The 24,145-nt window shown below is 41.5% G+C and overlaps 2 protein-coding genes across 6 annotated transcripts in view; one reads left to right on the top strand and one right to left on the bottom strand.

Annotated features, from left to right (window-relative positions):
- Positions 1-24,145, top strand: part of smyd3 (SET and MYND domain containing 3) — a 125,820-nt gene that overhangs the window by 55,664 nt on the left and 46,011 nt on the right. For 4 of the 5 annotated variants that reach the window (XR_015865497.1, XR_015865495.1, XR_015865498.1 and 1 more), the window contains 7 exons: positions 8,323-8,385; positions 8,469-8,519; positions 10,827-10,992; positions 11,254-11,361; positions 11,861-11,930; positions 15,918-16,017; positions 16,325-16,412. The gene's annotated coding sequence lies outside the window, so the exon portion shown is untranslated. Of the gene's footprint in view, positions 1-8,322; positions 8,386-8,468; positions 8,520-10,826; positions 10,993-11,253; positions 11,362-11,860; positions 11,931-15,917; positions 16,018-16,319; positions 16,413-24,145 lie in introns of all 5 variants that reach the window. The other variant, XR_015865499.1, reaches the window with a different exon arrangement.
- The window catches only part of kif26ba (kinesin family member 26Ba), a 75,822-nt gene that overhangs the window by 8,196 nt on the left and 43,481 nt on the right, over positions 1-24,145 (bottom strand). The window contains exons 6-25 of the mRNA XM_088414012.1: positions 16,167-16,382; positions 15,914-16,007; positions 13,199-13,344; positions 11,848-11,964; positions 11,114-11,300; positions 10,795-10,984; positions 8,287-8,458; positions 7,835-8,149; positions 7,587-7,766; positions 6,967-7,084; positions 6,651-6,882; positions 6,338-6,439; positions 6,083-6,210; positions 5,643-5,822; positions 5,302-5,561; positions 4,477-5,119; positions 3,271-4,145; positions 1,862-2,094; positions 1,635-1,778; positions 1,295-1,521 (exon numbers count right to left, since the gene is read on the bottom strand). Coding sequence (XP_088270138.1) covers positions 1,295-1,521; positions 1,635-1,778; positions 1,862-2,094; positions 3,271-4,145; positions 4,477-5,119; positions 5,302-5,561; positions 5,643-5,822; positions 6,083-6,210; positions 6,338-6,439; positions 6,651-6,882; positions 6,967-7,084; positions 7,587-7,766; positions 7,835-8,149; positions 8,287-8,458; positions 10,795-10,984; positions 11,114-11,300; positions 11,848-11,964; positions 13,199-13,344; positions 15,914-16,007; positions 16,167-16,382 — 4,759 coding nt within the window. The remainder of the gene's footprint in view (positions 1-1,294; positions 1,522-1,634; positions 1,779-1,861; positions 2,095-3,270; positions 4,146-4,476; positions 5,120-5,301; positions 5,562-5,642; positions 5,823-6,082; positions 6,211-6,337; positions 6,440-6,650; positions 6,883-6,966; positions 7,085-7,586; positions 7,767-7,834; positions 8,150-8,286; positions 8,459-10,794; positions 10,985-11,113; positions 11,301-11,847; positions 11,965-13,198; positions 13,345-15,913; positions 16,008-16,166; positions 16,383-24,145) is intronic.

Below are 24,145 nucleotides of genomic sequence, written 5' to 3' on the forward strand. Positions count from 1 at the left end.
ACTGATTTGATGCGCATACCCATTGTCATGCTCAAGCAGCGGCGTGTGATTTGGCAGCCGTATTAGGGCACCTGCGTAATGTGCTAGTGAATCTGGATTCATTATAGCCAGCAGCAGCAGCAGCAGTTCCCCTCGACCATTTCACACATGGTTGATCGAGGTCACCTTTCCTACCTGACTCCTTTTGCAAGCACATTCACTCACTGCATAGCACATAAACACACATACGTGTCTTTTTATTTCTGCTTTCCCCCCTTTTTGACGCCCCCAAGACTACACTTTGTCACTATGTGGACTTTTACAGCTTACGATCGATGGTCTGCAATGCCGGTCGGAAACTCAATTCTTTGTGCTGCTGGGAATGCTGAGTGAGCGTGTTAGTGTTGCATTCAAGGGCAGGTAAAACTGTAAGAATGTTGTAATGCTGAATTTGAGAGGTGTTATTACTGATTACCAGTTTATAAAATAGTTTGGCTTAAGAAGAAAACGAATGCATTACTGCGATGTGAGAAATAGTCGGATATGTTTAAATGATGACTTTATTAGATGTTTATGTAATTAATTAAAATGATAACAATTATTTATCACCTGTTTTTTAAGTTTGATCAAAATGACGTGCACAAAACGAGTCATGATTGGTCATTACCTGAGCCCTGAGCAATGTTGATGCTGTTTTTAGTTGACATCTGTTAGATAAACAGGTAGATGTGGCCGCTTGATTCATAATCCATAAAGCAAATAATAATCAGAAAGTTCGTTTAGAATTGTGGGGCTGTCTAGAATTTACCATTCTAAGGAAAATCTTTGACAACTTTTTTTCAATTCACCTTTTCCAACATGGCCATAACACTTTGTATAAACATCATCTCTACAATAAGCTCTTTCGTGTAGGATCAAATACAGTCCGATATAATATGGCAATTCAAAGAAATTTAGCTTCCACAGCCACACACACACACACAAACACAGGAATAGAAAGGCTTTATGAATTGTATTCAGGCCGTTCATTTGTTTATGCTTAGTGATAGAAACTTGCATATTATCAAACGGCTTTGCCATTGTGACAAACCCATTTTATGATTTTTCTGTCCTTGCTGCATTTATGAAGGCAAAGTCCCATACGCAATAGTCAGCCAGTCACTCCCCAATTATCCATTCAATTAAACATGCATGTCATTAAAAACCTAATAATGGGCCGTATCAACTGGAGGATAGCTTGAAATTTACAGACCTTTTCAAAGTCCAATTGCTCTTGATACCATTACTGAATGTACAGTAGGACAACTAAACTTGCCTCCTAAGTGTCCAGTGTTGCTCCTGCTCTTCTTGTTGCTCTTGGAGCTGCGTCTGGAGGAGGTGGTGGCCGAGCTGTGCTCACTGAGCGAGTCCTGAGCCGAGGAAGTACTTCCCGTGTTCTCGCTACTGTCCCTTAGCATGCTCTCGTAGCCGCTGCTGCCTCCGCTGTGGTAAAACAAGGCCGTCTTCCCCATGGCCGGAGGCAGTTCACCGCTTAATACACTGCTGTTAGATGCAAATAGAAGATTCTTGTTTCGATTGCGGTATTTCAAAATTTGACCTCATCTAACATATAAGCACCTCACTTCGGATGAAATGGATGGATACTGTCCAAATACCTGTTGTCGCTGGCATGGCCACTGCTGCAGCGATGTGGTTTCCGAGGAGCGGTTATCTTACTATAGGGGGAGGGAAGGCTTTGGACTGTTGCTGATTTTTCTTCCCCTGGGCCAGCAACACCTCCTGCTACCAGGGCCCCTCCACTGCAAAATTAGGGATATTGTCACAGCATCTATCTATTGCTATTTAAGAGAAAAGAACCTTTGATAGGTTAAAACTGGCCAACCTTGCCCCTCCGACCCCTTTGTCCCCTGCTGGAGCCGAACCTCCTCCCTGGGCATGATTCCTGGATCGTGAACCGCCACTTCCTTGGAGAAGCTCTGAGATACGGCCGTTGACAGCCCTCAGGGGCAGTTTGGCTGCCAAACTTCCTCCTCGACTGCGGCTCAGAGACTGCGTTGACCAGGATGCAGGAGAAGGGCCCTGCTGCTGCACAGGGCCCTGAATGGTGGTTTGCGGCTGTGGAAGCAAACACAAAGCATTGGATGAAGATGTAGGGTTGTTCATAGGCCACAGGAGTAGATTTTAGTTTTCAAACTACGGTCCTGCCTTCATTAATGTGAGTTGAATGAATTAATGACTTGTATTTCAAATAATTTTTCCCATTAACCCATTCACTCTCATTGATGGCCAAAGATGTTTATGAAGATCCATTTTAACTGGGAAAACAGTGAATGAGGTTAAATGAATTGAGGGAGGGTCAGGTTTGGTGGTCTTAGCATGGCGTCTATGCTTTTTGTGGGTGGTGTGGTACTGTTGGCTTCATCCAGCCGTGATCTCCAACTCTCACTGGAGTGGCTCGCCGCCATGTGTGAAGCGGTTTGGATGAGGTTCGGCGCCTCCAAATCTGAAAGCATGGTACTCATCCGGAAAAGGATGAAGTGCCCTCTCCAGGTCTGTGACAAATTACTGCCCCAAATGTAGGAGTTCAAGTATCTTGGGGTCTTGTTCATGAGTAAGAGCTGGATGGAGCGGGAGATCGACAGGCGAACCGGTCAGTGCACTGTTTTCTGTGATGCCTACGCTGTACCGGTCTGTCTTGGTAAAGAAAGAGCTGAGCTGAAAGGCGAAGCTCTCGATTTAACGGTCGATCTACGTTCCTACCATTACCTATGGTCACGCGCTGTGGGTCGTGACCGGAAGAACAGGATCCTGAATACAAACAGCCAAAATGAGTTTCTTCCACTGGGTGTCAGAGCTTTCCCTTAGAGATAGGATGAGAAGCTCAGTCATCCAGGAGTAGCTCAGAGTCAAGCCACTGCTCCTCTACATTGAGAGGCGCAAGCTGAGGTGGCTCAGGCATCTGATTAAGGTGCTTCAAGGATGCCTCTCTGGTGAGGTCCTCTGGGCATGTCACTCCAGGAGGAGCCCCCAGGCTGCACCCAGGACATGCTGGAGAGACTATGTCTCTCAGCTGGCCTGGGAAAGCCTTTTGATTTTTCCCAGAGGACCTGGACGAAGTGGCTAGGGACAGGGAAGCATGGGTGTCCTCGCTAAACCCACTGCCCCCACAACACGATCTTGGATAAGTGGTGGATGGATGGACGGAAAGACGGACAGATGCTGAACCCGCAAGGTGGGGTAAATGTAAGTCATCACGGTATCGAGGCAGTCTTGATACAAATGAAATCATACCTTTCCGTTAGGAGGAAGGCTTGAGCTTCTATTGGAGGCTTGGCTCAGAGACTTGGTAGAGAAGCTGAGAGTCTTGGTACTGGAGGCAGACAAACTTCTGGCTTTGGGACTGCTGGTCATTAGTAGCTTACTGACAGCTGAGATCTTTGACTGACCGCTTGATTTGGCAGGCGACTGCGGTGCGCTGATTGAACCAGGACTACCTCCGTATCCGTTTCCATTACGAGTGAGGCTGCGGCCGGTACGAGGTATGGTGCCATCTCCCTTTGCTCCTCCCCCTCGGAGACTCTCCGCTCTTTCCAGGGAGAAGCAGTCATAGTGATGCGAGCCACTGTGGGCTCTGCCAAGAGAGTTAGTCCTGCTTGCAAGTTGCTCCAGCTTAGCACTGAAGAGTCGACTACTGTCTATACTGGAGCCACGTTGTCTTGAGCCACATGTATCATCTGCGGAACTGCCCACCATGGAGACCTCGTGAATGGGCTGGTGTAGTGGACTGGCTGCCCTGTTACGGAGGTCAAGACTGGACTTGCGTACAGGTGGTAAAGGTGGGATACCTCCCTTCTTGTGGGAGAAAAAGCCTTGTTTTCCAGTCGATCCCCGGCGGTCAAGAGTAGCACGTGGGCTGCAGGGAGTTGAAGAAGTTGCACTAATAGTCTTGTACTCCGTTGTATTATCTAAGCCGTCTTGCCGGTTCAAACGATGCCAGGCCCGAGGGAGACTGGCGGTTCGATGGATTTCTGGTTTGTAGTTATCAGCCAAGCATTCTCCTTGGGCGATACCAGTGACCATCTCACAACCATCCACCACTCTCTTGAAGGAGTCTGGTGATGACACCAACTCTCCGCCTGAACTGGAGCCACCATGATCTTCAACTGCTGACAAAAGAACTGAAAATTGTCATCAACATTCCACAATCAATATTGTTAGCATTATCAATCATCAGAATACATATCTAGCAAGGTCGTATTTAAATATTGTTGATAATTTTTAACTTCTATTTGAAAATGAACAGACTATGTTGTTCCCTGGAAGACGCTTTATGGATAGCTTGACTTTCTCATTTCTGAGATGGTCTGGACCATATTCATATTCATATTCATATTATGACTTTTATGTAGTCCTGCTAACAAACAACCGAATAATGCTTAAACAAAACAAACTTTCTCATTTAGTGCTTGATGGAGACATAAAAAAGTATTTTCTTACCATCCCTGCAGAAATTCTCAAGGTTCCCATTGCCAGCTGTATCAGTCTTCTGTCTTGATTGGCCCTTTGAATGCTCTGCCTCTCTTTTCACTGGCTTGACTTTTTCATTGGGCCTTCCATCATCCATACCGCGTATTAGCCAGGGGTCCTCAAAGCTCATGTCACTAGAAATGGAAGTGATCTGCTGTGTGTCGAATTTTGTTGGTGAGGAGCAGATAGTAGGTTCCTGCATGGCCATCTGTTTGATAGCGGCGCCGGGGTGAGTACTGATTGGGGTCTTGAAGGTAGAGAGATTCCCAAGTGCTGTCAAAGACTGAATGGTTGTTTTAGCCATAGATGGAGGCATTTTTCTCAACCTGTCCTTGGTTGGTGTTCCTTTTTCCTCTCTGTTCTCCAACAGGGCACCATCCAGACTCCCTCTTCTAAAACATCCACTGCTTTCATTATCTCTTGTCCCATCCAATCCAAAGGAAATTTGGTTGGGTTCAGCCAAAGCTTCCCCTTGATGACTTTGGGACTGGCTGAAGCTGTGAAGCGAGTGATCGCCCTCACTGCACCCACTCAGATCACTCATCCAGGATGAGATGGGCGTCATCACTGAGGATATTGTATACCCCTCCATGCGAAGCTTGGCCATTGCCTCCTGTAAAAAAAAAAAAAAAAAAATGAGAGGGATCAAGATATGCTAGCAGTATCATTTTATGACCTTCAACTTGCAACAGAATTACACGTTTCTGTAAAATTTAGACCCGTATTCACTAGCTGTATTTCAAACCCAAATGTCGAACGCTGTGTGTTTCTGTGATTGCCGTCAATCACACCAACCTCTGCCATGGCGGCAACCTCCGTAACCCCAGAGGTTGTTGCTATCATATGATAGCATTCTGCTGCCCCATCCTCTACAGGACTTGTGAGAATTCCAGCTGGCCGGGCGTCCACAGAGCAGCAGTCACTGTTGAAGCTGATAATGCTCGGTGGGCGACAGGTTAGGCGCTGCGTCATCATGAGAGCTGTGTTATTGAGTGTGTCGTCTTCGGCGGCCTCTGTGTATACTAATAGATCCTCACACAGCAAGTTTTGCCCACCTAATTCGGACACAAAGTTAAGTGAGTAATATTTTAGACCTTAAAATCCTTCAGTTTCAGAAGCAGAGGAATTTCACTCACCATCCCTCTGTGTATCCATTGGGATCGGAGGGACGTCATCATCACAGAGTGTTTCTGCAGAGCCCAAGCTGGCAGACAGGGATGGAGTTGGATCAATGACTTGCGGACTCATTCCAACAGGCGACGTTCTGGACAGTGGACACTCGGTAGAAGAACGACCGCTGTCAGCAGCCAAACTGTCTGCATTGTAGAAAAACACATTGATGAATTCTTTTTACCTACAGCCCTGCGATCGACGGGCAGCCAATGCTGCAGTCATTTTTTGTACGTTTTTTTTTTTTTTTTCCAATCATAGTTGTTTTCGGTCAAGCGATAGGTTCCGATCCGCCCTGGACCGTTCACTAGCCAGTTACACACTTGAGAAAGGCTATGACTAGTTGGACTTTTTAATCTGTGAGTTTTATACTAGTCATGATTAGATAAATTATGGAAAGACATACTGTCAGAGGTCAAAACTTCTGTTGCTTGACCATCCTGAGCAGAGGTGTGTGAAGACAGAGGCGATGTTGCTGGTATCACTCCCTTCTGTGTGTACACTTTACATCGCTGAGATGGTGAGGATGGAGGCCTGGAGACCCCAAAAAGATTGAATGCATTCTAATTTTTAAGTACATGAAAATACTCCCTAGAATCATGTTGGAATAAATACAATATCAATATAATCTTTTAACTTCATTATTGTTACTGAACTTTACCTGTATTCTGAGGTTTTTGTCAGACTGGCGATGCCAAGGCGTGGAGATCCGAGCGGCCGTGTCTTCCCCTCAGTGTTAACTCCCATAGTCAGACTCTCACGACTATCCAGAAGAAGAATTAAATACCTTCAGAAGTTTAATTGTGTACGTCTCAAATGTGATCAATAACAAAATTCTATCATGATGATAATGTTCATTTTTGATTAGTGCATTTTAGTAAGTTTTGACTGATTGTGGTTGTAGTTTGAGCTCCAAACTGTGAAATCGTTTTTTTTCACTGGAAGTTCATTTGCATAACTCAATCTTGCCTCACCTGTCTTGCTGGTGCGAGGCTTTGGCCCTGTGGAGAGGGTTTGAGACGTTGTTTCCTGTAACGTTCCTACTCCCAGACATGAGAGTAGACCCGGCACTCTGTGCCAGATTGTGGATCATGGTCTGAGCTAGCTCTGCCTCCTCCACCACCTCTTTGATGTCTTGCAGTTGCTCATCATTGGTCTTCCTCCTAGATGTTTCTGTTGCAGAGGAAGACATCTGGACTTGACCTCCTGAGGGATTGATTTTTAACAGTTATTATGGTTATTAAATACATATTGGTTGTGGACTCCAATGGTACTAAAGATGTACCTCACCTGTTTTGGCTTTTGTATCCAACAAAGCAGCTGAGACATCCGAGTCCTCAGAAGGGAAACATGCTTCTTTGGATCCTTGTTTACAGACCGGAACCTCCTCAAAGGGGAACTTTGCCACCTGAACCGAATGAATGACAAAGCACCTTTCATGATAGATTGAAAATACTGAATTCTATCATGTTATAAACATTTAGCTGTTTTCAAATAAATAAACCCTACATTGATTACCTGCACTGAGAAACACTTCTTTATCAATTGGCGAGAGGTTTCAATGAGATGTTTATTTTAATATATCACAGTGGGTTTTACCTCAAAATACACGACTCATCATTGTGCTTATTGTATATGTAATATCACAAACAACTGAGCCTGTCTTCGATTAATGTCTCCTTAGAACGTAACCACACAAAGGGGAACGCAAGTTCACTGCTGCTTGATTTTTCTCAAGCTGCTGCACCTCACTTAGTCGTCTGGGACTCCACCAGAGAGGCTAATCTCCATAGGTTTTCTTTCACTGTCACTCTCTGCAGGTGTAATGGCCATATGTCCCACTGCTTTTGTCTGTAACTTGAATGTTCATAAGCACGGTAGCATCTGTGTAATGTGATGTTACTCTTCACCTCCTCACTCCCATCAATGCAGTCCAGTCTCTCCTGCAGCTCAGCAAAGGTGTTACATTTTAGGCATTCTGCTCCCTCCTCAGGCACGGGAGCCAATGGCTGGCCTAGCACCGATTGGGCGGACTGAGCCTGAGTTGAACCTCCTTGCTGGTCCTGACTCTCTGGTTCAGGCTGCACCTGCTGAAGCAGAACCTGAGGGATTAATCGACTGATCTTTTATGTTGGATAGTGACCTGACCATCACTTACCTTCTGGACCGCCTGACTTTGTATCGTCTCTGATTTAGCTCGCAGCAGGGCAGGGATTATCGGCACAAACTCCGGTGGACCTTCGTTGTCGGTCAGTTCTCGATCTGACACAGAGGCCCCGTTGGGACCCACATAGATGACAGTGTCACACGACTGCTCGCTGCTTGAGTATTGCTCGTCCTGGTCACTGGACAGGCGCAGCAGTGGGAGGTCCGAGTTGGGGTCGCCACGGTGATGGAAAGGCCGCAGATGAGTGGGCCGACGCATGCGACCCTCTTCGCAGGAGCTCTCTCCTCCAGAGGAGCTGGAGGTATACTGCTGAGGGCAGATGATGATGACAGGAATACAGAAAAACAGTTTCCTCGGGGAATTATATTCAATTTGCACTTCACGGGAGAATGATAGAAAAAAAAAGAAAATTTGAAGAAAGCAAATGTATCATTTGGACTCACTACGGTGACCTTCGCTTTTTTCTTCTTCATGCGTAGGATGCGAGATGCGATCTGAATGGTGGAGAGGCTTTCCGAAAAATCTGCCGGCGAGGCCGAGATGTGAGCAATCATGGTGGTGCGGCAGTTCATGTTGCCTAGCGACTCCCTCAGCAACATGGTCAGCTTGCTGTCCCTTGTGTCAGACACAGACAGCGCACGTTATGGGCTCGATACATTGATGATGGCATTCCAAGGTATATTAATAGCAATGGTCACACAGCCTCCAAACATTGTAAAATAGTAGATTATGCTGATAAGAGTTGAAAGGCAGAACAGATTAGCGAGGCAAACTTAATGCTAATCATTCTGTTCTATATATGGATAAGCACAAGCAAGCACAAAGGTTTTAAAAGAAACACTGCACTGAATTACACAAATATTTAAAGTTTATCTTTCCCTTTCAGAGATTAAATTTGCAGACTGAAGCCCGAAAGTATACTGTGTACTTACGAAAAGAAACTATGCTACTGAGGCCATTCATGCCCATTTTTTTGTTTATATAATATATGGGTATGTGCTGCAGCCATAGACCTCCTGTTGCTGTCTTAAAAAAAAAAAAAATACGCAGGGCGTATCTCTCTAAAACACGTTTGCGTTAAAACACATTAATCGTGACCTCTTGTCGTTAACCCTTTGTGTACTGCCCCATGGTTTGACTATTTTCTTTCTCTGCCTCTCCAAGGGTAATGTACCTAGGTTTGTAAAAAATACTTAACAGACCCGAGGGATATTTTGTACCATTCTGTGGTGGATAGATATAGATTGAATGTACCAGAGGATATTGTTGAATTGGCCTGATGACCTCAATATTCATTTTACCAAATTTGTCGGACTATAAAGCGTGTCGGATAATAAAGCGCAGTCTCAATGAACAGGTCTATTTTGGGAAATTTCCATAAATAAGGCTGCACTGCCCTGTAAGGCATATTAAGGGAAACAAACCGGTCCAGACTTTTTGACATCCATATAGTCACATATTATGATATCAATTACCATATGACATCCATATGCAGTATTTGTATGGATATCCATAGCAATATTCCTGTCAAACATAGCCAAAGCCTCGACAAACACATTTATTAATAAACCGCTATCAAGTAATCCCACAGTATAGCCCTGAAGTGACATGCACTCAGAGACTAAATCCCCTCTCAATCCAACATTGGATTGAGCCACCAAAGTTAAAATCCAGCCTCAGTGAGCTTGTTTTACCATGTAAATGTAAGCGCTGGTGATTTAATTAACCCAGCATGCGCTCACAGCCACGTAGCCTCAAGAAGAAAGCAGGAAGGAAGGTAGAACAAGGACACAGAATTAAGGGAAAAGTGGAGAGATTTGCATAGTGTACAACGCTAATGCTTACTGAAAAAATGTTTGCTTTTTTGGCTCCTTTACCGTTTGTCCTTTGCCTTTTGTTTGCCTCTCTTCAACCGTTTATCTTTTGAGCTCCGTGTAGCTCTCATCACTAAACCACAATAATGAATATGCAACAGCAGGTGTTGTTTTCTGCCACTGACTCCCTAAAACCTTGGGGGGAAAAAAAAAACTGCCAGTTTCCTTTCCTTATTCCACTTTGGCTCTCTACAGTCTTATTCTAGCGAAGAACCCTGTGCAGGATTCTCACTCAAATGACGAAAGTTTCGGTCTGCCTTAGTTATTAGGCGTACATTAAAACTTTGTTTTCACTAACTTACAGTACATGTTTTTTAACTCGTTCACTGCCAGCCTAGTGAAAGTGGATCTTTGGCATCAATAGCTGTCAATGGAAAGACATGACCTTTAAGGAAGTTTGGATACTCTACATCCTCTCTTGTTCCAAAAACATGCGTGTTAAGGTACAGACTCACAACTAAATGGTTGCTTTTCTACATAATCCCTTGCCATTGGCTAGGGGTGGGTTAAGGGTGTACCACTGCCTCTCATCTAAAATCTAAGCTCAGTTCACTCGTGTCCCTAATGAGGACAGTTGATTGGGAGAAATTATTCACTTCTATCGCTTCAAGGAGAAGTTCTATTATCAAATATGCGACCCGTTAGGGCAAAAGAGTCCACATACCAGCAGATGAAATGTTAATTGATCAATCTAGATCATGTGGACAAAAAATATATCGATTTTGAAATTCCTCCCCTCAGTTTTGATTTCCCAGCAGCCAAAAGGTTAAAATTGCACCCAAAGTGGATAGTAGACACTGCATCATTGCTAATGTGTTTTTATTTGTTTGTTTTGTTTGGTTAAGAGGATTAAGTGTGGAATTAGAATATGTAAATGACTCTAATTTAATTTTTTTGACACATGCATTCATGCATTTTGCCAGAGCCAGTCACTTATGATGCCTTAGCTTATGGCCTGCCTATAATTCTTCTCTTCAAGAAGCTAAAAATCGGTTAATTTCATGTTTCTAATCGTTTAAAGCTTCTTATCACATGTTTTTGTCACATATCCTGTACCCCCTACACATTGAGACCTACTTGTAAGGGATGTGTTTGCTCCCGTTGACCAGGGCCAGGATCACGTTGCCAAGAGCTGACAGGGAAAGGCACAGAGGCGCAGAGCTGGGCGAAGAGTTCTCCCTGCCTTTCCCAGCCGTCCCCACTCCGAGGACACCGACATCGCAGCTGCCCAGGTCCAGCAGATGGAGGCGACTCCGACCTCCCGACACTTGCAAGGTGGTACAAAATGGGTGAGCGGGGGAAAGTTAAACATGCATTTGAACAAGTATATTCAAGGTCCAAAACTTCTTTGGAGTGTATTGTATATTACTTGACTGGCGAGAACATAAGAACTCACTTCCTCCTTTGCCAGTCTTCTCCATGCGATATTGGTAAATGTGCAATGTAAACAACATATGCGAATTCCTGTGGTCTTCTTCGGTGGTTTCGGGACGTTGGATACTGTGGCGGGCCGCGATGGCTGCGTCGAGGTACCAGGCTGCCTTCTCCGGCGTCGGGGCGCGCAGCTCTGACTGGTTCTGGAGCTGCGATAACGATGGAAAAAACACGAATGATGATCAAGGAAGACAGACAGTCAGACAAGAAGTGAGGGTAACGTATTGATGTTGCGATGCATGCCTCCCGGCATGCGATTGTATGATTGGCGTGTTCGATTAACACCTTTCTAATGTGCCTGCTCAGTGTGTGTGTGGCTCTGTGCCTGTGTGTGTTGGCTTGCTTTACTGCCGGGTATCATTACTGATGAGATTATGTCAGATTAGTTGGGGATTACACAGATGTGTTTGTATCACACCCCCTAATCCTATAACCGTATAACATCAGACACACACACACACAATTTCTTTTGTACTCTGTTTTCCACAAAGCCTCATCAGGACAATATATATATATATATATATATATATATATATATATATATATATATATATATATATATATATATATAGCCATGTTTGAGTTTTCCCACACACTCCAAAGGTTAACAAAGATCCTGATGTCAGAAATACACGTGTAAATGTGATTGTGAACGGTTAATTGTCTGTATACGCCCAGTGATTGGCTGATTCTTACCTGCATGCCACAGATGGGGTCCTCGCACAGATAAACTCCAGGTGACTGTCCATCCTGTAAGCTGCCAGTAGCCACCTCAGAGAGTAAGTCCTTCAGGTTCTCCTCTTTGCCCCAGACCTTTTAAAAGCACACTCATATAAATAAACAGTATATGTCCAGTATTGTGACAGTGGCTTGAATATTGCAATGGCTTTTGTTGTGGTAAAAATGTAAAGGGTATAAGAATTTTAAATCATTGAGAATTTATTGACACATTTTACTGTATTGTTGAACCATAAGCTGTTTTGGGTGTGTTGACTTTACACTGTTTTTAAAGGCAGAGCTAAATTAAAAAAAAAAAAAAAAAAACAATATGTTCTTTGGTCTAAACATGGCATTCTGATAAATACTGCGTCTGTGGAATATCTTTTAGTGCCAAGCATTATCAGAGAAGCAAACCTCTAGAGGGCCAATATATTTTGGATTTTCATCTTTCAAGGCAGAGAATATTTTGTGCTATGTCTATGTAAATATGACTGGTATCATATGAAAGATTGATTTCCATTTGTTACTTTGAATTGCATGTAGGTTTTATCTGTGTTGTAAGTGTGGAAACACTGTCATCCAATGGTCACAGCTATCACTACAGTGCTCAATTGGCTTACATAAGGTAAGCATTAGTCAAGAGTGTCAGCTACCTTCCATACAAAAAAAATTTAGACGAGAATTTGATTATTGGTTATTGTTATTACTGTTTTAAAAGACAAGAATTATTATCCATGGCACTGAAAGAATTACGCAGGAAATCCACACGATCAACCGTCTCAGGAGACCGCCATTTTGCAATTTGCTGTCCACTGAAAATGAAAATCAACACATGCAATCTTTATAAAATGCATGTTTGAACTAGAGATGCAGAATAAAACATACTGCTAAGGAAATTTTAATTGGACATCCTCTTAACTGAAAACTGGTCCATTTGGGATAGTTTGGGCTTTTTGTACATATAAGGAACCTAAAAATGCCAACATTTGAAACCGTCTTTCAGAATATAGGTTTTGTAAGCTTTAATTTGATTGACTTTCCATGTCAACACTGTGAAAACAACTGGCAAGTGTTACTACAAATAGCTACTCTGTGCTATGGAGATGCAATTCATCAACACTATATTCTAGAAGTAGTTTGCAGTGTTCCTCGTCCAGCAAAGCCCGAAGGAATAACTTGTCTTATTGTGACAACTGAAAGTCAAGCTCTCTTTGAAAAATAGCACATTAGTGAATTAGTGCATTGCAGTGTGCCAAGCGCCACCATTCTGGCATTCAGTGGATAGGTTCCAAAAAAGTCGGATGGTATAGAACCGAGCAACTCTTACCTCAACCGCGGACACTCGGACAGAGAAGCGCGCCCCCGTTTTCTCCCTCCTCTCATTGATGAGCTTAAAGAGCCAGGAGATGGCACACGGGATGATACCTAGCGTCTGCAGCGAGTCATGGCGACCAATCATAGTGTAAGATTTGCCTGAAACAGAGACAGTGTGTGAAATTCAATGTGTGTAAATTGTGTTTTGTTTCCCCCGTGGGCATCCATACTTAGACGACACACACACCTGCTGTGGCTGTCAGGAGATCAGAATCCACAAAAAAATGTGACAACCAACTGAAGACTTAGGGAGAAATATGAAAAGCTCGTCATGTGAAATATGTGTGATTTGTTCTGCGACACAATGGAGGATCAAGTGCTTGTCAACGGCACTGTAAATTTACAATGTTCTCGCTTTCCTGCACCGCTATGCTTCCTGAAGCGTTGAAACTCACTGTCACGTCAGTAATACATTTGACACGTCAAGAAGCGTATGATCATAATAATCATAATGATTGATTTATACGTTTTTTAAAAATAAGGAAAAAGGTTGCAGATTCTCCAGGAGTTAAAAGGGACAGTAATATCCATCCATGCATTTTTGATAGACAATTTTCCTTACTAGAGTCTCTAACTTGCTGGTGCCTAATAATTTTTTGACCAGACATATATTATGAATTACATTCTTGCATGTGTGTCAAGACACATGTCTTGATACTAAGTTGATTCATTGCTCACATTGTCCAACTTTCAAAAAGTCAAATTATTACACTGGCATTAACATGTTTTAAAAAAAGTGAGATAGTACTGTACAGCATGTGCAATTTGTGCATGTCATAGCTAGATTTGAATATTCATTAACTGCTGTCTGTACTTTAACACATTCGTCCCATCTTTTCTTTGGGAAAAAAATTGGCTGTTGCTATAGTGATGATCTTAAGGAAGGCGTCAAGGATATAGTATGTCTTTACCATTTCTAGATTAGATGCTGCAAGAAATGGAGATGATTTATTTTAACATATGCATTTAAAATATGCAGGTATGTGAACAGACTGAGGCTTAAGTAGGGCTTCATATAAATGTGAAGGCGCTGGATTTTATTGAAATATGAAAGGGCACTGAAATTAATAGGAAACCAAATTGATTTTTTTTTAAAGGATCATGTATGCGTCATGAAATTTAAATAAAAAAATAAAAGGTGGGAATATCATGGTATATTCTAGATTTTCCTAAAAATGGCACCAGATAGTTGAAAAGAGACATTTTTATTCATGAAATGTTATAAAAATTTAAAATGTTTAAGCATGTATTCTGGGTTTGTCGTGTGTGGTGTTGCTAGTGCTACCAAGAGATAAATAGTAAATAAATAAGAAAAAAATAGTTAATTATTGTCTAATTAATTGAAATAGTTCATCTCTTAATCTCATCTAGACATTTCTAAAAAAAAAAAGTATATGCATTGTATTATTGTGGCAGATCAAAACATCATACAGAAAGCATAATGACAGATTAAAAATATGATTAACACTACAAAAAATATTTTGACTTAACCGTAATAGTTGATTTCCATTCATGTCATGTTGACACGCCCAACATGCTACGTTTCATTTGTTTTTCTGTTCTTTGTTTTTTTTCTTATGTTAAAGGAAACTAGTTCAGTTCAGAACATTTCTAAACATTCCATCTCTCGCAAGATTTATCATCTAATAAGAACCTTTACAAGACTTCTTCCTTGACAAAGATAGTTTTACCAATCGGTGTTGTAGCCTTGAATTGTACTGCGTCATGCTGAGAGCCATTTCTAATATTAGCTTAATAAGATAAACATTTCTCACTATGATGCCGCACAGTTTTACACCTCTCCAAACCGCACTGGCAATTACAGAATATTGTTCATTAACCTACAATGAGTCCACTTGGGATTTTTCCATCATTTCTGGAAGAGGAACTCATTTCCATTCCTGAAGGTCCTCCAATAAATTCAGTCACATCTGGACGAATAGTCATATTTTCATGTTCGTGGAAAACTTCATAAAAGCAGACTGCGTAAGCCGGCGTGTGTCAACAGCCAGCAGCCACAGAGCCCACTGTAAACGCTCAGTGTGTTACTTTCCTTATTTTAATTAGTGAAAAAGTTAATGCCCTTGTAATGCAGCCTCATTACTACGGATGGCCGTAGGGGGACTACATCATCTGTTGTTACAGCCGTTTTGAACAAGGGAGGTCAGCACGCTGCGATATCACCTCGTAGAGCAGTAATATTGATTGAAAGAGCACAGCCTACTGCTGTTTGATGGATTTGTCCATGATAGAAAATGATTCACTTATCATTTATCAACTACAATTGAGCGGTGACAAGCACAAGTCTGTCTCTGGGCCACTTATATATACGCTGTAATTGTACGATAGGACTGCAATTTAAAATTGGTCACGACGGTGCAATATTCATTTGTTTCGCTGAGACTTGGTGTCAAGTTTGTCCTAGGAGGTTACAGGTTTCGATTGTAAACGTGCTTTTTAGTCGTGACGTGTTTTCATCTGGAGTGAGAGGTCCCAAGCTTTTTAGATTGCCTTCAGAAGGATTAGGAAGGCAGAGACAGAGCAGAGCCAGAAAGACACACTAATCCTCTTCTTTCTCCCACTGATCGATGAGGGCCAGCCCAGGCATACTCTTTATTTTGTCTAGCACATCTGTGCATAATTGTGTGCGGGTGCGTGTGTGTGTTACCCAGCTTGGAGTGTCCAAAGCAGAAGACACATCCATCTGCTCCATTCACTACTGACTGAATCACCTCAGCAACCGTTCCCGCACACACTTCCGCCTGGCAACAGGTAAGACAGGACAGTCATGAAGCACCAATTAGAACTGAGGTCAAGAGACTGCTGAACCCTGATGTCGGGTTAGCATTTAACACTCTCATGTTGTTATATGGATGGATGGATGGATGGATGGACAGATTAGCTCGATTTAGATAGTTTACCTGCGATGCATCAGAAGGAAAGGCAGCATCGAAGGTAAATATCTTGGGAGGGACATGGCTGGTTCCCGCTCTCTTCTGAGAGGCTGGGCTTTGCGTCTGATTGACTGAAGGCTCCATGATGGTGATCTGTTTCTTCCTTGGGTCCACTTTGAGGAAAGAACTGGACTCTGCCTCATCCGATTGAGACGCCGGGCACACACGCACCATCACTTTCACCTGAGGGGCACCAAGATGGAATATCATTAGGTATTGCAAAACTATACTGTAGATACATTCACTGTCTTTTTTTTTTTTTTTTTTTGGTGCAACTGCATAATTCAGTGATATTCACTTTGCTTTTTCAAGCTCAAGACAATAGTTATATAAAACCATGATGTATTGGCATTGCATGGATTCTTTTATGTATTCTAAATAAACCACAGTTAAAGTAGTTAACTCATTCACTGTCACCCCAGGTGAAATGGATCATTGATGTCTATAGCCGTGGCAGTGAATGAGTCAGTGTTCAATTAAATATCTTATGGGCTCAAGGGATTACGAAGAGAAAGTGTGGAGCTAGAGAGAAACAATTGCTCGTTATGAACCACTACTAGTCCAGTATATTCCGTCATTTGTCTTCACATCCCATTACCCTCTGCTTTTCCTCCTATCAAAATTCTCTTTTAGCAGCTTTCCTCTCCTCCCACTCCCATCAGAAACTGTTTGCAGCCTCAATTTAGGCAGTTGACAGCTGCCATTGTTTGCTTTGATTGCTGAGTGTGCAATGCGCTGTGTCACCACTTTGGATTGCTCGAGACATTCCACAAACAAAATCCAGTCTTAAAAATGCATTTTTATAATCTTCAAGAATAGTTGAGCTGCAGAAAAAGGACACAATCGTCACACATTGTTACATAATATTCAGTTTATGAGCATCTACTAAATATACTTATAAATATACTTTGTGTTTAATAAATCAGACTTGGATTGCACTGTAATTTTTAAGGCTTTTTTTTTAATCAAATAATGTTTTGCACGGGTTAGGCAATACTTGGCTGACAAAAAAAAAATCAAATAGTCAATAAAGATTTGAGAACCACTGCAGTAGATAATAGCAAATACATATTTTTTTTTTTTAATTGCCTACTTTATTATTTGCTCAATTGTGGAATGTGGTCTGCTCAGGGAAGTGAACAGAATAAGAATTGCATTGTGTAGTATTACTACGACAATAAAACTTGAATCTTGAAGACAGAATGCACAGCATCATTGCTGCTTGAACCAAGTAGTACACTCCAATAGCTTCAACACATGATTAATCAACAATCATTTCCGCACAATTCTCAGAACACCTCATGATCAATGAATCAACCATTTATGCCTATGGTTACTGTCTATGATTATAAAACCACTTTTTATTTCACAAGCGAGGGACAAAAACAATGCAGGAGCCGAACAAGGTCATGCTTGACAGAGCAAGCCCATCTTAAATGACATCTCGGTTATGAAGTGTAACAGCATAAAAGCCTCTCTGCTGCCCGCTAACTAATATAAAAATATATTATGTATTCCATGTTGTAGAAAGGGAGATATAAAATCCAAAGAGGTCTTAGCACACAGCGTGTTGCTGTTTATGTGCACATTCATCTCCGGCTCTCTCACTCACATCTAATAACATATTAACAGGCTTTCCTTTGGTTGCATCATTAAATGACCATGGGCCATTTAAGAGAGCTGCTTCAATAAACCGTGTGTGCGTGCGTGCGCGTACGTGTGTGTGCTCGAGTTCCCCTCACACCAAAATAATGATCAATTTAAAAATCATGCCCCACCCTCACCTGCGTAACAATAAATACGCAACCTTGCTAACCCAGGTGAAGTCAGCAGTGGCCCGGTGCCAGGTCAACACTTTGCATGCGGCACACACAAACACACTCCAGCGCACACTCGGATTCCGCATGCCCTCTCGTGACCCCAATAAAAGAGCCCATCACATCAGTGAGAGCCCGGGGGAAGGATTTTACTGGTGCACGCTTTACAAGGCGTAACTCATAAAATCTTCCTATCTCTTGAGAGCCTTTTTCCTGCTCTTGTCTGAGAGTTAGTGAGTAAATAAGTGGTGTGTACAGTCCACCCTGCTGCAGTGTGTCAATTCCTTCACATAGAGGTATAAATAGAATCTTCATTTTCTCGTTTGAAACCATTTTTAAAAAGGGGAGACGTGGCACGGATACGGATTATAAAGCGCCACTCAGCAGTCGCAAAATTAGGAGCGCCTGCATAATCGAATGAAATCCAATACTAGCACGGCACTGAAAATGCGTTCTTTATTCAGATATTAAGAAATATGTGCCAAGTGACGATTCCACCAGGGCATTTTTGTTTAATTAAAGGAGACGTATGCTGCTGGTTTCCACAAATTAAAACGGTTCCCGTGTGTCTTGACGCACCTTTGCCAAAATCAAGAATTACATTGGTTACATTTTAATTGCTTGTGAACATCACATGACCAAACCCAGACAACAAGTGAGTGGTCGTCACCTGAGTCCTGTGCAAAGTGATGACATTTGAGTTGACAACAAGTAGCCAAATGGCTCTGCTCTGGGATGGATAAAAACGTGGATATTGTTGCTTATTGATATTCCAGAAACACAATATTAATCAGAATTCTGTTAAGTGGAGGTGCATAGAACATATCATTAAAAAAAAAAAAATACAACAGCAAAAAAATGTCATTGACTTCTTTTTATCACTACTATTACTAAATTGGCCGATTATGGCCATTCAAACATTGAACCAAAATAATCAACCAAATAAGACAATGCCTGATGATTATTTTAACGTTTTACCTTTATGTGCTCAAATTTAATAATAATAATCCAATTATATCAGTTGTATACCAGAAACACTGAGTCATTATTTATTACACATAAATCAATACAACAATCTTGTTACCTAAAATATATGTCATGGAATTTGTTGACGATGTCCTTCTGCAGACATTCAAAACAAAACAAATCCTCATTTTTACAAGCAATGATTAGGTGATTAATGCAAGGACGTTGTGCAAAGAATTGACCTGGATGTCACTACTTTACACACAAAAATAATCAAATACATACATAAAATACAGTGCTACATAAATGAAGCATAAATGTGAAATATCACACCCATTCAACTACAAGTAATACTAACACATATGACAAGCCCTTATGCCCTTGTAAACGTAATGAATTGCATCACGCAATGCAATCTCTGGAATGAAAAAATGTACCCGTGTACTTTATTTAAAAAATATATTTGCCGTTGACCCTTGCTATTTTCGACATTAAATTCGTACTTAAAGAAATGCATTCATTATATTTTTAAATTAACCGGCTGATTAATCTTGTGTTGGCGCAGAACTGGCATCTGGTTAAAAAAAAAAAAATCCATATTTTTACATCCTTTGAGCTTTTGCCTAAATAGATCAGATTTATCCCTCTTCCGCGTCTTTCCACAGACATAAAATCTATAAACACTCCAAATAAAACTGTGCATTGTGTACACAGACAATTATGAATCCATACTTTCCCCTGGTATCCCATAACAATCAATGTAATTGGCTTCAAAAGCACCAAATGGTCCTGAGAGTTTCCCATTTTTTAAACCTGAGTTAGGCTAAATTGCGTTTGCTTGTACTGTATGTTTCGAGACCTAAAGTATTCTCAAAGGATCCTACTTCCACACTGGGATGGATCAATATGTGAGGCCAAAGCGCCACAGCCAATTTCATGCAGACACACTTTGTTGATGAAAGGGTCCAAAGCTAATGGACTCTTTGTTGTGGTTGTTGAAAAAGAAGAAGAGAGCTGGTGAGACAACACCAATATCTTCTCACACATCCCTCATCCCTCTTTTTCAAAATGGGCATTCTCTCCATCCTTCCCGTGTCATCTTTTTCTCACAACACTCTGACCTAATGCTTCTCCCACTTATCCATTTGGTCATTTTGCCTAGCATCTCCTGTTGGATAATCGGAACAGTCATGATAAAATGTAACTTTATTTTCAAGGACACTTGAAAAGCATGCTTTAAAGCACATGTGTCATCCGGTCCTTGAGGGCCAGAGTCCAGGTTCCTTTTCCCAGAACACTCGATTCAAATGATTGGCTCATCGGCAAGCTCTGCAGGGGTTTAGTCGGCTAGGTTATGGACAGATGTTTAAAAAAATGAATGGTTTCGGTAGTGCTAACGTTAGCAGCTAGCCAACATCATCGTTATTGTGTTAAATGTACTGTTTAACATGAGTTTTTGTATGCTTCATCTTTATACACATTAACCAGAACTAATTATAGACTGCTGTTGTAAGGGCCAAATACAACCTGTTTAGCCTGTATCCATGGGGTGGCGCTATAGCCTATATAAGTGCCAGGTTATGGGTGAGGGGAGGGAGACCGGAAGGTCAAATGGCTTTGACCACAGGTATGTTTTACTTTCAAACATTTGGGGAAAATGGTTTTATTTGCACAATATTCAAATTTTGTTTAAGTTTTGAACAAGCAGATTCTTCAATGTCATGTCATTACTTACTGCCGCTGAAATAAATTCTTGGACACAACAGTGCACCTGACAAGTGTCAAATTGTTTGATACACAACACCAATCAGGGAGGAAAGGCGCGTCAACCGGGTCCATCCACAGCTCAATCCTCGAGAGCTCCGTAGAGGATTCGGGGCTCTCACAATTGTATACAGCAATTGTACCTTGTCGTTATTGCAAAAGGGATCTTGCTGACAAGATTTCCAAATTCAAATGCGACCGCTTTACAGCAAAAAGTAATGCATTACAATCATTTTTGTAATGCATTACTCTTTACAACACTTTTGTGCACAGTACAAATGCGTGCGTGTAAGCGTCCACATGTGTCAATAACATGCTCCACCTCTGCCAGTTCTGAGTATATTAATATTTCATCTACAAGGTGGAATACAGCAGTCTCATAACAGACTCACTCATTCATTTAAAGGCATGAGAGCGCACACACACAGTTTGCTGCCTGAGAGGGATCACCACTGCTATTAAAAATTGATTAGCTGTCATAGTATCATCTTCCCCCAAGGTCAAGTCTCAAGCCGTGCGTGCATGCAGAATGTGGAGTGCATAGATGAGATGGGATAAAAAAAAATAAAATGGGAGTCTGTCCTCTAGTCATTGATAACTGAGAAATGGAGATGAGCTTGGATAAAAAGATGACTAGGAGAGAGCTTGAGGATAAGACTGAAGAAGTTCAACCCTTTAGCTTTTTATTCCCTCCTATTTAATTCCCCTTCTATTAACATTGACTTTTACATTTGTATTTCCCGTGGACCAGCTTGTTCTTGTTCTTTATTATTATCAATTAAGCAACTGATTTGAATATTCAAACTCATTAGGCTGCTGTAACATTCTGTCCAAGGGACATAATTAGTAGTTGGTGTCAAATTAAGTCAGGCATTGACTTTCTGTTTTCGTTTTTTCACAATACAGGTCAAATAACACTGGCGCTGACACAGATAATGTTCAGCTCATGCTATTATATTGACCCTTTCATGTGGCTAAATATAGAATATTAAAAAAAGCTGAATGACATATACAATACAATAAGTGAGCCGAGCAAGACGATGCACTAACCACAAATCCACTACGCCACTGCAAACTACAACCACAATATTAAACATTAGGCGCATAAATTGTGTTTCTACATTGTCAACAATTACATGTGTTGAATTGTATATCATTTTGAATAAAGATGTCCAGATCACGAGATTGGAAATTGGTTCCAACATGTTCCATCAGATGTTGCAAATAGAAACAAATACATCCGTCAATCCATTTTCTAGAGCCACTTAAAAAACAAAAAAATAAATAAATAAATAAAAGCACTGTGGTGAGCTAACACGAAGCTAGCATCATGCAACAAGAGTGTGCCTGAAGTATGGAAATATTTAAGTATGTAAAACTTGAGCATTTCCAATGGCAGGAAGCAGTGAGCTGCTTCCCCCCCATATAAATAAATAAATAAATGTTTTGGGCTACCGTAATTTGTTGTAAGCCATTGCTGCCCTAGCCATTTAAAGGATGTAATTTGGGCATCCCCCACGCCCCAAAAAGAGGCTATTTGAATGTAATTTTGTCAGTCCTTAATACATTGATTGTTGACAGATCCTCCAGATCCTTAATTTTTAATACATCAATAAAAAAATAAATAAAAAAAAAGTGGATTCAGTTTAATATCCAATTTTGTGAGTATCATCATATTTTTGTATACTATGCCACTCACTTTGCTAAGTGTTCATTTTGTATAATTTAATTTCTTTGACCGAGACACAGGCGCCGTGGTGCTCCTCAATGTGCGACTCTCGGCTGTTTGATTTAATTACGGTGAAGGGAGGGGGGCACCTACGACCTAAAGAACAGCATGGAGCGTAACAATACCACAAGGGGATGTGAGATACACACGCCACTCAGGAGCGTCCTCCAAGGGATTCGGATTAATTTGACACCTCTGGACGGAAGGAGGCTTCAGATTCTTGTAACACACGTGTCTGTGTGGGTGCATGCGCGCGTGTGTGTCCATGCACACACATGACCACTACAGGCTGATTTCCCCCGGCTTTAACAGTGACGTCTCAATCTGTTTTCTGCCATATTAACATCAGGCCTGCAAACTAAGCGTGTAGTGTAGGAAGTATCTGGGGGATTTGCTGCTCATTGGACATATTTCATTGTACGATGTAATCTTATAAATTGTGGTGCTGTAAGGGGCAGGGTTGAGGGGGTTGCATATGTACAAATGCCATTCCAGTAGGAGAAGCCGACCCCCACTGCTAGTGACATTTTTCCTAGAGAAATGTCACCCCGGTCATTTTGGTCCCCGCATTTGTGCGTGCGCATGTGTGTATTTGATTAGCTCTTGGCGAGATCTGATTGATTTTGTATAACACTAGCTTGTTATGTTGGGAAATAGCGGGATATGGTGCTTGCTGGGCTCTACTACAATTTTCATTCCACACCACGGCTATAAGATCTCATCTAGAGCACATTGCTCAAACAAGAAATTTGAGAATAACCACAAGCAAGCACCCTAAGTAAGGAGATGATTTAGATGATGCCAATGAGGGCAAAGGCGCTGAACACCGGCAGAACACTACAAACACAGGATTGGAGCAATAAACAAATGAAAAATTCCGAAAACAAAAACATGCAAACACTTGAGGAGAACGCGGCAAAAAAAAGATGCATTCACAAAAAGAAAATGGAGGTCAATTAATGACAAAACAAGGGTAAAAAACACTGAAGTTAATACAACTGTAAACAAAAAGAGCAAGTACATCAAAACAAATGTCACCATTGCTCCAAAAATGCTATTATTACATGTGCACCTTGTGGAGTGCCTGACTGATCAATGCTTTTTAGTTCCGCCTCCTAGTGGCATCACTTCCATTGTATGGCATAAACTTGCAGCATTTTGTTGTTGCAGCGGTTTTCATCTTTTTGTTTTTGCTTTAACATGTTGCTTTTTTTGCAGCTGTCTTAATCCGAGTGTTCTTTTATGCATTTGCAGCATTTTTTTTTTTTTTTTTGCTGTTTTTAATGTGTTTGCATTTTTTATTCGCAGTTGTCTTTTTTTTTTTGTTTTTGTTTTTTTGCTTCATTCCCGTGTTTGTAGCGCTCTGCCGGGCGCAGCTCATTTGCCTGGTCAGTCACCGTCAGTGGGCGGGTTAAGACTCGAAAACAACTGCAAGTAAGGCTCAGCAAAGTTAGTTTTACAGCAATACAAAATTTGAAATATTGATTAACGGCATCATGTCACATTTAAGGACCCATCAAAAATGCCATGTTGTATCACATGATTTTACGAAATATAAATTATATTTTGCAATCCAGTCTACCAGCCTTACAGTAATAATATCATAATAATTAAAAAAAATAAAAATCTGTTGTCATCATGCACAAGCGCAGTCCAAGAATAGGAAATCA

Source organism: Hippichthys cyanospilos, chromosome 4 (assembly GCF_059441005.1).
Source record: "Hippichthys cyanospilos isolate Australia breed blue-spotted pipefish chromosome 4, RoL_Hcya_1.0, whole genome shotgun sequence".
Taxonomy (NCBI): domain Eukaryota; kingdom Metazoa; phylum Chordata; class Actinopteri; order Syngnathiformes; family Syngnathidae; genus Hippichthys; species Hippichthys cyanospilos.